Source organism: Peromyscus eremicus, chromosome 1, assembly GCF_949786415.1.
Source record: "Peromyscus eremicus chromosome 1, PerEre_H2_v1, whole genome shotgun sequence".
Taxonomy (NCBI): Eukaryota; Metazoa; Chordata; class Mammalia; order Rodentia; family Cricetidae; genus Peromyscus; species Peromyscus eremicus.
Window position 1 is genome coordinate 142,638,558 of NC_081416.1, and position 14,259 is coordinate 142,652,816.

The following is a 14,259-nucleotide window of genomic DNA, read 5'->3' on the forward strand; positions in this document are numbered from 1 at the left end:
CAATAGCTATCCACTCCCCCACAGATCCACTTAGAAGGTGTAGGTACCAACAAAATCTGGTTTCTCATGTAACTGTATCCTTAAAATACACTAAACTGCACTGTATGAAACTAACCAGGCTCGAGTATGTAACACAGAAGGCAGGACCCAAGAGGGCCTTGTCAAGCCCAAAAAGAGTAGCTCCTCCCCCATGGCCTGTCCCTCGTGAAAAGGTGTGAGTCCTACAGCCACAGGGCCACAAATGGGGACATGTGAAGACCGGGAGTAGACAGCACTGGAGCCACATGAGACAGAGAGTCCTTTCTTCCTGTCAGGGACCATTTCTACCTCTTTCCTACAGTTGTACTCACATCCTAGCACATGACCATGTACAAATTTGAAGGAAAGTGGGGTGGCTCACTGTGCATCCTGGGGGCCATAGCATCCTCCCATTGAGCTGACTTGTCACTTACAAAGTTGCCAGAAAACTCTTCCTTAGTGGGAGACAGTGGAAGGTAAGAATAACAGAGGGGACCCAGCTGGGAAGCGGTGCAAAAGTACATCTCATCAGTAGATGTAAAGACAGCACAAGCCTCACGTGGGCCAGCAGGGCACCATTACTACTTTCTAGTTACCTGCCCCAATGAACAACAGCCTGGGCTGTGCACACAGTGTACAGAGAAATAGCATATCCCACCAATACAGTCCATCTGCACACCACACACACACACACACACACACACACACACACACACAGCTGCCTTTCTCTTTCACAAGAAACTGAGAAGTTTCTGTATTTTGCAGATAAAGTAAAATTACCACAAGTCAGGATCTCAAAGTTTGTCCTGGTAGCAAGAAACAGCTAGAAAATGAGGTTTGATGTGGAATAATCCTAAGTGCTAAATATTGTATCTCAGATATAAAGTGGTACACTCTCTGAATTCAGGCAGAGGTGAGCCATTCATATACTTGACAGTGTTTTAAGAATGTGGGACTTCATAGTTAGTGGATGCCTTTAAGACCTTCCCGTTCCATACACATATGGACCAGTGACTTCACACTGGTCACTAGCGAGTAGCCACCATCCCATGTCCTAGAGACTAGCACATGACCAAGGACAGAGAGACTATCTATGGTAGTTTGAACAAAAATGGCCCTCATAGACTCAGAGGGAATGGCACTATTAGGAAATGTGGTCTTGTTGGAGGAAGTGGTCACTGGGAAGAGGCTCTGAGGTCTCAGATGCTCAATCTACACCTAGTGTGACAATCTCTGCCTGCTGCCTGTGGATCCCAATGTAGAATTCTCAGCTCCTTCTCCAGCACACACTGCCATGCTTCCCTCCGTGAAGATAATGGACTTAACTTCTGAACTGTAAGCCAGTCCCAATTAAATGTTTTGCTTTATAAGAGTTACCATGGTCATAGTGTCTCTTCACAACAATAAAACCCAAACTTAGTCACTATCTTGTGTTTCATTATTCCATATGTATATCCCTATCTTCACAGGCCCATTTATTAATACAGCTCAAGGAAGATTACCCGGTCATCTTAAGTCTGAATATATTTTTAAGGCAAACTGAAATTCTAAGACATTCATAAATTAGATCAAGATGACAATAACAGGGAGGGGCTCAGGAACCACACCCTGCCATCCTGTCCCCTCCCCACTTGCGAAGGCACTTCAGTGAGAGAGAAGGTGGATAGCTGCATTGTTTGCTACATGTCTGGATGCCTGCCGGGGATGGCATATAAGATAGCTGACGTGCTGCCAGCAGAGATTGGAGAAAAGGGGACCCAAGATTGTGGACCATCAACCCTCCGTGTGTTCCCCTCTGGATCTTCTGCTTAGCATGCCTCTAGAGGGCCAAGGCAGAAATGCCTACGTGTTCCAAGGTCATGTTTTATGCCATGCACATGTCATGTTCTCCTCCCTATAATTACTTCTTGTAATGCTAGTCTTTTTCTTCTATTTGATCTTCATGTTCTGTGTTTCTAGACCAATGGTGATTTCTGTGATACAGGAAAGGAGTGAAGTAAATTTCACGGGAAATTATACAGAGATGATCACCCAGGCTGGGGTTAAGGCAGTTATGCAGGTCATGGGAAAGAACCTGAAGCCTGGGGGAGTTTTTCAGGCTTGGATAAACTGTACCGAATGTGTGGTCAACTATAGCACATGGTATGATGTGTATCAACACACTGGATTAAAATTGGCCATGATGAATAATTCAGTTTCTGAGGCTATTCCAAGGGCATTGTGTGAAACTTGAGACCCTAAGGGGTATTGGCTGAAGACTGTGGATGGAGTAACATATAGATGGGATGATAAATGGGAAGTGTAGGAACCTAGAATAGGAGGAAAATGGTGGCCTCCACCAGGAAAGGGAGACGGCAACTTTAATCCTGATATTTTGACTCCTCCTGAAGGAGTGTGGAGACAATGTGGCAATGGTTGGAGTGATTGCTGCAAGCTTTATTGGGTTCCTGCATTGAAAAGAGCTGCCAGGAAAGGTGAGCTTCCTTTCATGGAAGCTCTGAAAATTGGATCAGGTCTTCCTTGGAATTGTTGGGATATAGAAGGACAGAAGTTGCTGACTTGCAGGGACAGATTTCTTGTCTGAGGTCATTGTGGCCCACCAGTCATGGGGCTTGGTGTTTGCTGAGGAGGAACTTAGGTGGCTACAGGGGTCTTGAGGTCGGAGCAGGCTGTGTGAGAAGGAAATGACTGTCTGGTATATTAACCACTGTTCTTATTTTTACCTTTTTTTTGTGAAATTGCATGTTGCTAGCCTCTAGGTCAAGTGCTCAGAAGATTGTATAATCATTAATAATAAAAATAGATTATGCTTGCTTCGGTGTTAAGTTTGGGATAGTTCTTGTGTTTAGTAAAAGATGATGAAGAATATATTGGTGATTTTCTAAGAATAACCTTTGGAATCATGAGAATATTTTGTATTGGGTGATTTCCCCTTTTTTTCTGTTTCCCCTTGCTTATGACAATAAAAGACTGAGGTTACCAGGGCAAAGGCAGAAGCTAAAAGAACCTAGGCAGGCTAAAGACGCTGTAGCAAAGAAGCTACTTAGCAACTGCAGAAGTCGGAAGTGACCTGTCAGCTCGCATGAGCACTGTCTCTGAGTCATTGCTGTGCCTTCCAGGTATCCCATCCTTTGGACCCCCGAAACTGCTGAGGCTGGTCCCCGGCAGATGCCGAGTGGTGGCTGCCACACTTGGGAGAAAGGAGCTAGGCCAGTCCTCATAACCCATGTTGTGAGACTGAGCCTCATGAAGTATTGCCTCTGCCTGAGGTGTGTGGCTGCTGCGCTCACTCTAGCAGGTGACTCTAAGAACTGTCTCCTAGAGGAGGTTGGATGAGGAGATACAAAGACTGGATGATGGCAAGGAATGAGGTGTGGTACCCTCACGTCATCAGAGTTTGTCCTAGCTGGCTGGAGGCACCTGCCCCCACTTTTAGGAATGTTCAGTCCTCAGAGAAACAAACTCATGAACCTCAGGATATACGAGAAAGGTTAGGCCTGTAACATGAATCTTAAAAGGTGATTTTATATATATATATATATTATGAAAACCTGGAGCTAGATATTGGGGTGAAAGTTGAAAGATCAGAGAAACAGAGCAAGCCACAGCCAACCTCACCTTGCCAACTCCTCAGCCAATCCTGTTTCCACAAATCCTCAGACTGAAAGCCTCTGAGTCCTCACCCCTGAAGGTCTCAGTTGAACTGCTGCTTAGTTCCTGTCTCCTCATGCCTTATATACCATTCTCCACCCAGCCATGTCACTTCCTGGGATTAAAGGTGTGTGTGCTTTCCAAGCAAAGCATGAGATCTCAAGTGCTGGGATTAAAGGCGTGCGCCACCACCGCCCGGCTTCATGTAACCATCTTAAGGATGGGTGTTTGTTAGTCTGTCCATGCAAATTTATTAGTCTGACCCATGCTCAAGGCTCTGGCTAGACATCAGGTTCTGTTATTTGTTTTGTGTCCTTTGAGAAGCACTATACCTGGGGAGAAGCATAGACTCCAAAGGCAGCCATTAAATCTCTCACTCTGCCATTACTGGCCCAAGGACTTTGTACAAGTGATGTGACTTCTGTGTGTTATAATTCTTCATCTATGGAAGGCCTGGTGACAAGGTCCAGCTTCTCAAAGAGTGTAAATATGGTGCTTGCCCTTCTGCACTGTTTCCTCTGCTGGCTATCCACATCATTATCTTTTTCTCTGAGTCTCACTGTGGTCCTTCTGCACTGGTTCCTCTGCTGGCTATCCACATTATCTTTTTCTCTGAGTCTCACTGTGGTCCTTCCTGCACTGGTTCCTCTGCTGGCTATCCACACCATTATCTTTTTCTCCAAGTCTCACTGTGGTCCTTCCTGCACTGTTTCCTCTGGCCCTCTACTACTCAAGCCAATTCACTATCTTCATGTTCAGGAACAAAAGCTTCTGGCTTCAAGAAGGTTCTAACACCATTAAGACTGAAGAGTTGATGACCTAAAACCCTCAGGTGGACTGAAACCCTCTGGACAGGAAAGCTGACTTCACTAACAATACCTGTGTAAGTAAGCCAATTCATCAGTTTTCCTGAAATTCTAAAATCTTCTTCAAAGAAGAAAAGGAAGGATCTTTGGAAATAGGTAAAGGAGAAAACTTGTTGGGTAGAACAATAGTAAAAAGAAGCTTGAAGACAAACAAATGCACAGGGAGTTAGGGGAACAGTAATTGGCCGCAGGTGGTGTTTGAGTTTCAGCTCTGCAAACCATTACAAAAGAAAACTTAGACAACCTGGCTCGGAGCTACTGCTCGGACCAACATTGTGCTGTGCACATTACATTTTGAAGTGCAGCCTCCTCCCTCCCTCTCCAAAGATGTGTCCTTTTGTAGTTGGCTGCATTTAAAGTATAAGGCATGATTTCCCTCCTATTAATCGGGCCATGAGTCCAATGAGACAGATGTTGGTTACTGCCAAGACTGTAAGTGCCCCTATTACACCTTTAAGGCTATATTGCATGTTGGTTACTGCTGTGGTCCATAGGCATTACAGCTGGGTAGGACCGTTGATTACTTTACTCCCTTGGCAGCTTGCATAGCACCTTCCAGTACTAGGAAAGTACTAGTTCTCAGGGAAGAGGCTTTTGGGTCAGAGCCAGCTTGATTCCTCTGAGTTCTGAACTTTCAACTTTGAGGATTCAAACAAGAGCAAATGAATAACCTATATTGTTTCCCCTGACCAAAGGAGGTTTCTCACATCTGATACTGGGAATTTCATAAAATGGTCTATGATTCTTGGGAAAAGTGTTATCACCTCAAGTAGCCTAACTTCATTTAACATTTAAGTGTGTATTATATAGAGTATTGTAATTTTGGGTAAATATAAACTAGTAAGATTCCTTGTAGATTTTTCAAACAACACAGAGTTATTTATCCCTCTCAAGTTAAAGCCTCTCCCCCATTTTTCCCATTTCCCTCTTCATATATTTGATTCCTGATTTTCCTCTCTCTAGACCTCACCCCAGGTCCTATTTAACTTCCCCGGTTTCTGTGGTTATGTGGTTATATGCTCACATATAAAGATCTAGAGCTAGGAACCATGAATTAAAGAACATGTCACACTTGAATCTCTGAGTCTGGGTCATCTCACTCAATATTTTCTAGTTACATCCATTCACCAGCAAGTTTCATGATTTCATTTTTTATAACTGAATAGTATTCCTTTGTTTATATGCACAGCATTTTCATCACCCATTCATCACTTGAAGAACATTTAAGATGTTCCATTTCCTGTCTCCCCCTCTCCCCCCAGACAGGGTTTTTCTGAGTAGTATTGACTATCCTGAAACTCACTCTGTAGACCAGCTGGCCTTGAACTCACAGAGATCCACCTGCCTCTGCCTCCCAACTGCTGGGATTAAAGGTGTGCACCACCACCTCCCAGCTTCTGGCTACCGCTAATAGGGTGACAAAGAACGTAGCTAAGCAAATATCTGTGGAGTAGGATGTGAGTCCTTTGGGAATATGTCATGGAGTGGTATAACTGAGTCAAATAATGGATTTATTTTTAGCTTTTTGAGAATTTTCTATGATGACTTCCATAGTAGCTACAGCAGTTTACAATCCAACGGGTAGTGAATGAGGGCTCCTGTTTCTTCACATCCTCGCTGACACTTGTTGCTGGTGGTTTTTGTTTGTTTGTTTGTTTGGTCAGTTGCTTTTCTTGATGTTAGCCATTGTGACTAGGGAGTTTTCATTTTCATTTCCCTAACTGCTAAAGATGATGAACTCTTTTTGAGCTATTTCTTGGCCATTTTTGTTCCTCCTTTTGGGAACTCTTTGTTCAAAGATACAGCTCATTTTTAATTGGGTTGTTTTGTTGATTCTGTTTTGTTCATTTTTTCCCATTGTTGTTTTGTTCTTTATATATTCTAGATATTAATCCTCTAGCAAATAGATATCTGGCAAAGATTTTCTCTGGGCTTCCTCTTCAACTGACTGATAGTTTCCTTTCTTGTACAAAACCTTTTTTGTTTCATAAGGTCCTGTTTGTCCATCGTTGGCCTTAATTTCTGGGCAAATTGAGTCCTAGTCAGAAAGTCCTTTTCTACACCCACATCTCCTAGGATTCTGCCTATGTTTTCTTAGAGCACTTTTGACATTTGAGGGTTCACATTAAGGTCTTTGACCCATTTGGAGTTGATTTATGTCCAGGATGTGGACTTCCAGTTTTCCAGCACTGTTTATTGAAGATGCCGTGTTTCTTCTGTATGTTTTTGGCATCATTGTTAAATATTAGATGACTATAGTTATGTGTGCTCATGTTTTGTTATTCTGTGTTATTCCATTGGTCTACCTGTCTGTTTCTATGCCAGTACTATATTGCTTTTATATCTTGAAATCTAGAATAGATATCCCTCCAACATTGATTCTTTTTGCTCAGGATTGCTTTGGCTATCTGTGGCCTTTTGCTGTTCCACATGAATTTTAAGATCTTTTTTCTATTTCTGTGAATAGTGTCATGGGGATTTTTTTATTGAGATTGCACTGAATCCATAAATTGCTTTTTGTAGAATGGCTATTTTTCATAATATTAATTTTACCAATCAATGTATATAAGAGGTCTTTCCAAATTCTGTCATTTCCTCAAGCTCTAACTTTCAGAGATTTAAAATTATTATTGTAGAAGTCTTCCCCCTCCTTAGTTAGGTATTCTATTGTCTTTGGAGCTACTGTGAATTTCAGTGTGTCCATGATTGCATCTCAGCATGTCTGGTGTAGTGTATAGAAAGGCTATTGATTTTGTATCCAACTTTGATAAAATTGTTTATCATTTTTCAAGTTTTCTGGTGTCATTTTTGGAATCCCTTCTGTACAATATCATACCATATACAGTTAGGAATAACTTAACTTCTTTACTGTTTGTATTCCTTTAATTTCCTTCTCTTCTTGTCTTATTATTCCAGATGACATTTCAAGTACTGTATGGAAAAGAAGTGGAGGTGGTGCATAGTCTTGTCTCATTCCTTAATTTAACGATGTTGCTTCATGATTTTCTCCATTTAGGATACTGTTGGGTATGTGCTTGTGATATACAGCTTTTATTACGTTGAGGTATATTCCCTCTAGTCCTCCTGTGTCTAGGACCATAATCATGAAGCCATGTTGGATTTTGTCAAAGGCCTTTTCTGTTCTATTGAGATGATTGTATGATTGATTACATTTGTTGGCTTAGGTAGGTTGAATCATTCATGTATCTCCAGGTTAAAACCAACTTGATCATAGTGGATGACCTCCCTCCCCTCCCCACCGCCCCAAACCAGTGTAGCACTGGTTTGGCAGACATGAACTCCTTTAGCCTGTTTGTGTCATGGAAGGCTTTTATTTCTCCTTCAACTATGGCAAATAGTTTTGCTGGTTATAGTAGTTTAGGTTGGCATCCATGGTCTTTTAGAATTTGCAGTGCATTGCTCCTGGCTCTTCTGGCTTTAAGGTTTCCACTGAGAAAAAAAAAATTGTTCTGATGGGTTTGCATTGTGTGGGACTTGGGTTTCTTCAACTGCAGCTTTCAATACTCTTGCTTTATTCTATATATTCAATGTTTTGACTATGATACACCATGGAGAGTTTCATTTTGATCTTGTCTGTCTGGTGTTCTGTGTGCTTCTTGTATCTGTATGTGTATTGCTTTCCTAAGTTTGAGGAAGTTTTCTTCTATGATTATTGACCTGAGATTCTTCTCCTTCATTCACACCCATAATTTGAAGATTTGGTCTCTTCACAGTGTCTCCCAGTTCCTGAATATCCCTTTCCTGAGTCTCTTTTGATTTTTTTTCATATTCTTTGCTTGAGTGGTCTAATTCCTGCACTTTATCGTCGAGTCCAGATATTCTGTCTTCTGCTTGATCCCTTCCCCTGGGTTTTCTAATTGGGTTGTTGAGTTTTTCAATCCCATCTTCATTTCATCTTGAGTTTCTTCAATATTTCTATATCCTTAGTGAATTCAGTTTTCAAATCCTGGATTGTTTTTGTCATTTCCTTCAACCTATATTTGTGGTTTTTGGATGTCACTCAGGCATTTATTCTCTTTAAGTTTGTTGAGTTATTTCTTGGTGCATCTTTAAACTTCTTAATTCTTTGATTATGTTTATGATTGTTCCTTCATGTTTCTGGTCTTGGGGGTTCATTGAGGTAATTCTCACAGGAGAACATTTCTACAAGACTTGTAGATTTTGCAGGAGACGTGCTTACTATCTTAACCTTTCATGCTGTTTATGGTTTTTTTTTTTGTGGAGGTTTTGTTTTTTTGGTTTTTTGTTTGGTTTGGTTTGGTTTGGTTTGGTTTGGTTTGGTTTGGTTTGATTTTGGTTTTTCTTTGCAATGAGACCTGAAAATTTGGACTTCTTTCCTTGGTTATATGTCTGATGTGAACACAAAAGGCTAGCACGAAGGATGTGCCACCCAGTCCAAACCTGGAGGCTGGGTAGAGCATAGGTAGAGTGCACCAGTCTGAGCCAGGGCCCTGGTTGTGAGCCTGGGGAAGGTATGAGGATTGAGGAAGGCGAAGGCAGAGAAGAGTCAGGTGGACTCACCAAGCTGGGTTAGTGCGCAGGATTTTTGGAATGGGGCAGGCCTGGAGGTTGGGCATGGTGGACCAGGATAAGGTCAAGGGGACACATGGATTGGGATGGTGTATAGGATTTCAGTCCTGGCCCAAGACTCAGGTTGAAGATAGCATAGACAGGGCTCCCCAGACTAGGCCTGGATGTGGGACCCGGACCAAGTCTGAAGATTATGGAGGGTGCTGGTGAGGGAGGTCAGGTGGACAGACCTAACAAGCTCGACTGAAGTACAGATATGCAGGCCAGGCTGTGCCTGGAGACTGGTCATAGCACAGGCAGAATAAGGTTAGGAAGACACAGGGCACTGCCTGTACAGAAGATCATGGCCAGCTTTTAAACCAAATGCTGCATAAATGCATAAGCCAAATACAAAAAGACCTGAGCAGTGAAGCCTGGCCTCACACAGAGGCTGAACGATTCTGCCTCTGTTTGATAAGGGGGTAAAGGAAAGAGCCTTTGTGTTTCCAGCAGAAAGGAAGCCAAGGTGGATGTCAGGGAAACACATTATCTCCTTTATGCTGTGAATTCTTTTTCATTAAGACTTTTTAAATATGATTTTATTCAGTCTGCAGACCTTAGCTAGGGTAGAATTTTTAGTATGCTATGCTGGGAAATTCTCTAAGGCCAAGGCCCAGTTATAGATCAAAGTATGAGAGTTAGAAGGATTGCTCCAACTTTGTTCTTCTATGCTTTCCTAGAGGACAACTTTACAAGGATGAGAAATATAACACCGAGGAAGTACCAATAAGTTCTACATCCGCTATAGGATCAGAGGTATAAAAAATCCAAGGAATGTCCTGAAGTGGCTCTGTCCTATCCAGCTATTAAAGACATATAGGAATCCCAACTGAGCCTTTGTTTCCTGCTCAATTACACGTGGGTCAGGAGCAAAAAAAAAAAAAAAAAAAAAAGGTGTGAGCAGTGCTCAGGGGTCAGGCTGACCAGGCTCAGACCTCAACACCTGTCTCAAACATCTGCAGGCACTCTTGGGATATTTGCTTATAACTGAGCTAGCTCCATGCCAGGTTCTCCTCAAGGCACTGACCTCAACCCTGACGAACAGGCAGGGAGCTTTCATGCAGAACAGGTAAGGCAAGACCAGGAAAGGGACCACAGCTACAGAGAGCAATGACCGTGGTCCGGGAAGCAGTGGCCACAGCAGTGTATAGGGATAGTGGGTGGGTGGGTGGATTAGTGGTTCACCCCAGGACTTGCTTCCTCAGGACTGTGGGATCAGACAGCAGCAACATAGGCTGAGGGTACCTGTCTGCAGAGCCTCTAGTTCTGGGGAAATAACCTGGACTCAGACTCAGGGAATCTGCTGAGTCTCCCTCCATGCATTAAGACCTTGAGCAACCCAGGAAAAGTACAACGCTGACGTCACTTCCGGAGAGGCTCCCGCTGCCCACGGGAACCCTCACCTGTGAAGGAACTCTACAAAATTCTGGAAGCACAGAAGTTATAGAAGCACAAACTAAAAGTTAACTTTTCTAACACTTCTACAGCTTTCTTTTCATTCTTTACCTGGGGACAAACCGAGCAAGGGCAGAGTTTGAATTTCACAAGTTGTTGCATATATAATTTTTTTTTTTTTTTTTTTTTTTGGTTTTTCGAGACAGGGTTTCTCTGTGTAGCTTTGCGCCTTTCCTGGAACTCACTTGGTAGCCCAGGCTGGCCTCAAACTCACAGAGATCCGCCTGGCTAATTTTTATGTGCAAGTTATACTAATGTCATAAAATAGGAAATTTTACGTTTCTGTCCACAAAATATAAATCAAATCAGATTAAAAAAACCTTGAACCATAAAAAATTAATAAGCTTACACTGGATGTATGGTAAGTTCTCTGACCATACAGGAATCAAACTCTAATTGTATAACTGAAACACAACAGAAAAAATGCTGAAGTTTACAGATTAAACAGCACATACCTAAGCCAGGCATGGTAGCATGTATGTACAGACCCAATTATTCAAAGAGGCTGAGACCAGAGGATCACTTGAGTCCAAGAATTTGAGGCCAGCCTGAATGATAAATCAATACTCTACCCTTCCCCCAAAAAATAAGAAGAAAATAATAACAAAATATATATGTGGAATTTTTGGAAAGAGAAAACTAAATGGAGCTGAAATGCAAAGATTGAAATCTGCAGGGTGGTGCTAAAGACATGCTAACACGATTGGAGTCACAGTCACTTGGAAAAACATTTGTATATCATAAGTATGCTGCAGTGTATGTCCTAACATAAATCCATCTAATCTAGTGTACCGGTTAGCTAATACAGACAAATCAAATGACCACAGGACTGACACAGACAGGTACACACCAAACCCAGCACCAGTTATGGAAGGACTTCTCAATACAGCTGGAGACGAAAAGGATTTCCCCAATCTCTTAAACAGTGCCTATAGGACACCAGCTGATGTCTTGCTAGTGGTGGAGGCTGGAAGTCCTCCCTGTGTGATCCGAGAGCACACTCTCACCACTTTATTATGACTACTGTAAAGGAGGGCGATTAAAGGGATACAGACTGGAAAGGAAAAAATAAAACCACTCCCACTACACATACTATGATGGTCTATCTTCAAAATCTCAAGAATCCCATTTTAAAAAAAAATAAACTCCAATGAGGTCAGGAAAATAACAGATCACAAAACTAACCTGAAAAGTCATCTACATGTGCTTGCAGTGAACATCTGGACAGAAGAAAATGGAGTGCTATTTACAACTGTTCCAAAGGGAAGGAAACATGAAGATTTAGCAAAAATCAAATAGGGTCTGTACAATGATTTTTTTAAAACAAAAATCAAAATAAATCTAAGAGACACACCATGTTCACAGACAATAAGAGCATATAAAGTGTATATGGAAAAAGAATGACTACCACACTGAACAACTTTGGGGAAATGTAGCAAGTGAGAGAGGTTCCCTCCAATGTGAAGACAGGACACACCTGCTGTGATCGAGACAGTGTGGGAGGGGGATGGATAGGAATTTAACTGATGTGCCAAGATAAGGAACTGAGAAATATGCCCCACAAAGGCCCTAATTGCTTTTTAAATGGTTTTTAGATTTATTTATTTTATGTATATGTGTTTTTCACTCATGCGTATGTCTGTGCACTATGTGCATTCCTGGTACCCACTGAAGCAAAAAGAGGAGATCAGATCCCTTGGAATGGCAGTTATGCACAGCTGTGAGCCTCTATGTGAATTTTGGGGATTAAACTCAGGTCCTCTGCAACAAATGTTCTAACCATTAACCCATCTTTGCAGCCACTGCAAAAACCTCCCCCTGCCTTTTTTTAAAATTTTATCCAGGAACAAAAGCAATTCAGCAGAGGAAAGAAAACTCTCTTGATAAATGGTGCTGGAATAATTGGATATCCATGGATCTGAAAATGAACCTCCATCTATGACGTACACAGATATCAGCTCAAAGCTAAAACTTTAAATATTTTAGGGAACTTACAGCTGAGCAGTAAGTTTTCACACTTAACACTAAATCATAATCTATAAGACACACAAACTTTATCAGGCACACTAAAAGAAAATATTTGCAAACTGTATATCCAGCAAAACCTTGTACATTTGCATCTCAAATATATAAGTACTCAAAACTCAACATTAAAAATCCAATCATAAAATACATAGATGGCAACTTACAGACATCTCACTAAGCTGTTCTGGTCCTCTCGCACCTGATCTTGTTTTGGTCAGTCCTTATGATTCAGCAACTACTTGGGGACAGTTGCCTTTTCTAGAATGAGGGACAGTCTAATCCTTAGAAATTACACCTCTCCAACCTGACCAAATAAAGCTGAGTCTATCAAACATAACAAACTGTCCTGGCCACCTGAGCACAGGCACTGGTAGATCATAGGAAGCAGTCATGGTAGTTACCTCAAATATTATCAGAGTATAAACCCCTGTGAGGATGGCCACGGCAATGGTCACTTGTGCTTCAACACTTGCCCCAAGGAACTGATGAGCCAGCAAGAGAGGTACAAGGTGAGTCTGTTGGAGGGAGGCCTGGATGTTGATGGAAACAGCCTCTCTGTAAAATAAATCACAGATCTTGAGGTTGATCAAGGACAGGAAGTGAACAATTAGTGTACTTCCTCAGTATCCTTTCTAGCAAATCAGCACTGCCAGAGCCAGAGCCCAAGGTATTATTACACAGTGATTCAGCCCAATACATAATCTCACAGACAGAAGAGTGCTCAGTACAGGCCTGAAACATAGGGCACAGTCTTTCTGGGACACTCAACAAAGGCTCTTCAGCCTTTTGAAGGTGCCACTGCAACACTTAGGCTGCAAATGGCAATTGGTTTTAGCCATGCGTTTTCTTCATCCTGATCAACACAATGGAGTGCGTCACCTGCTAATACAGAGAAGCAGGGTGCTACAAGCCGCAGGAAAATGTGATGGAATTCAGCTACTATCACAAAAGCCACTACTTGGAAAAGTCAAGGACTTTTCCGAAGGTCAAGCCATGACTTAAGAAGTCTTGGTGATATTTTAGATATATTTAGATATATTAGCTGGTTCCTATAGTGATTTTCTTGTAATGTTATGTGTGCTTCCAAGAACTCCTAACAGTGTGTTTATCTAAAATACCTATCAAGCGTCCAAGGCCAAACGAAACAACACACGCCTCATAGTTCAGGCTGATAGCTTTATTTCTTGTGCAATTTAGGGTGAGACCCTCCTTTCTTATACAACCTTACTAATAGACCCATAACTTCTTACCTAACCACTTTTAAAAATATAGACTGAGCACATAGATCCCCTTTTTGATATACTAACCAGTCATTAGCTCTCAGTTGACCTCCTCTTTTACCACTCCCATTTTGGGTTGTAAAAGAAAGCCTGGTGGTCACTGCCTGAGGAAACTTCTTACCTGCCTTTATGACCTCGAAAGGGCAGAGGATTGCTATTGCTTGGGTTTATAACTGGATTCCTGAGAGACTTAGGGGGAAGGGAGAGAATAAGGAGACTGAGAGGAGGAGAGAGAGAGGAAAATAGAGAACGGAAGAACTAGATGGGTAAGAACTGGAGAGGAATGGACTAGATGGGAAGAACTAGATTGAAAAGCTAAAAGAGAATACCAGAGGAACAAGATGGAAGATGAAGAAGAGACAGATGGGGGAGAA

General features: G+C 42.0%; 1 protein-coding gene and 1 long non-coding RNA gene across 2 annotated transcripts in view; one reads left to right on the top strand and one right to left on the bottom strand.

Moving 5' to 3' along the window:
• Oca2 (OCA2 melanosomal transmembrane protein) overlaps positions 1–14,259 on the bottom strand; it is a 294,501-nt gene that overhangs the window by 232,650 nt on the left and 47,592 nt on the right. The window contains exon 8 of the mRNA XM_059273674.1: positions 13,007–13,160. Coding sequence (XP_059129657.1) covers positions 13,007–13,160 — 154 coding nt within the window. The remainder of the gene's footprint in view (positions 1–13,006; positions 13,161–14,259) is intronic.
• LOC131919464 (uncharacterized) lies at positions 4,442–9,954 on the top strand. Its single transcript, XR_009381258.1, has 2 exons — positions 4,442–4,552; positions 9,806–9,954. It is a non-coding gene; the product is annotated as an uncharacterized LOC131919464 (long non-coding RNA).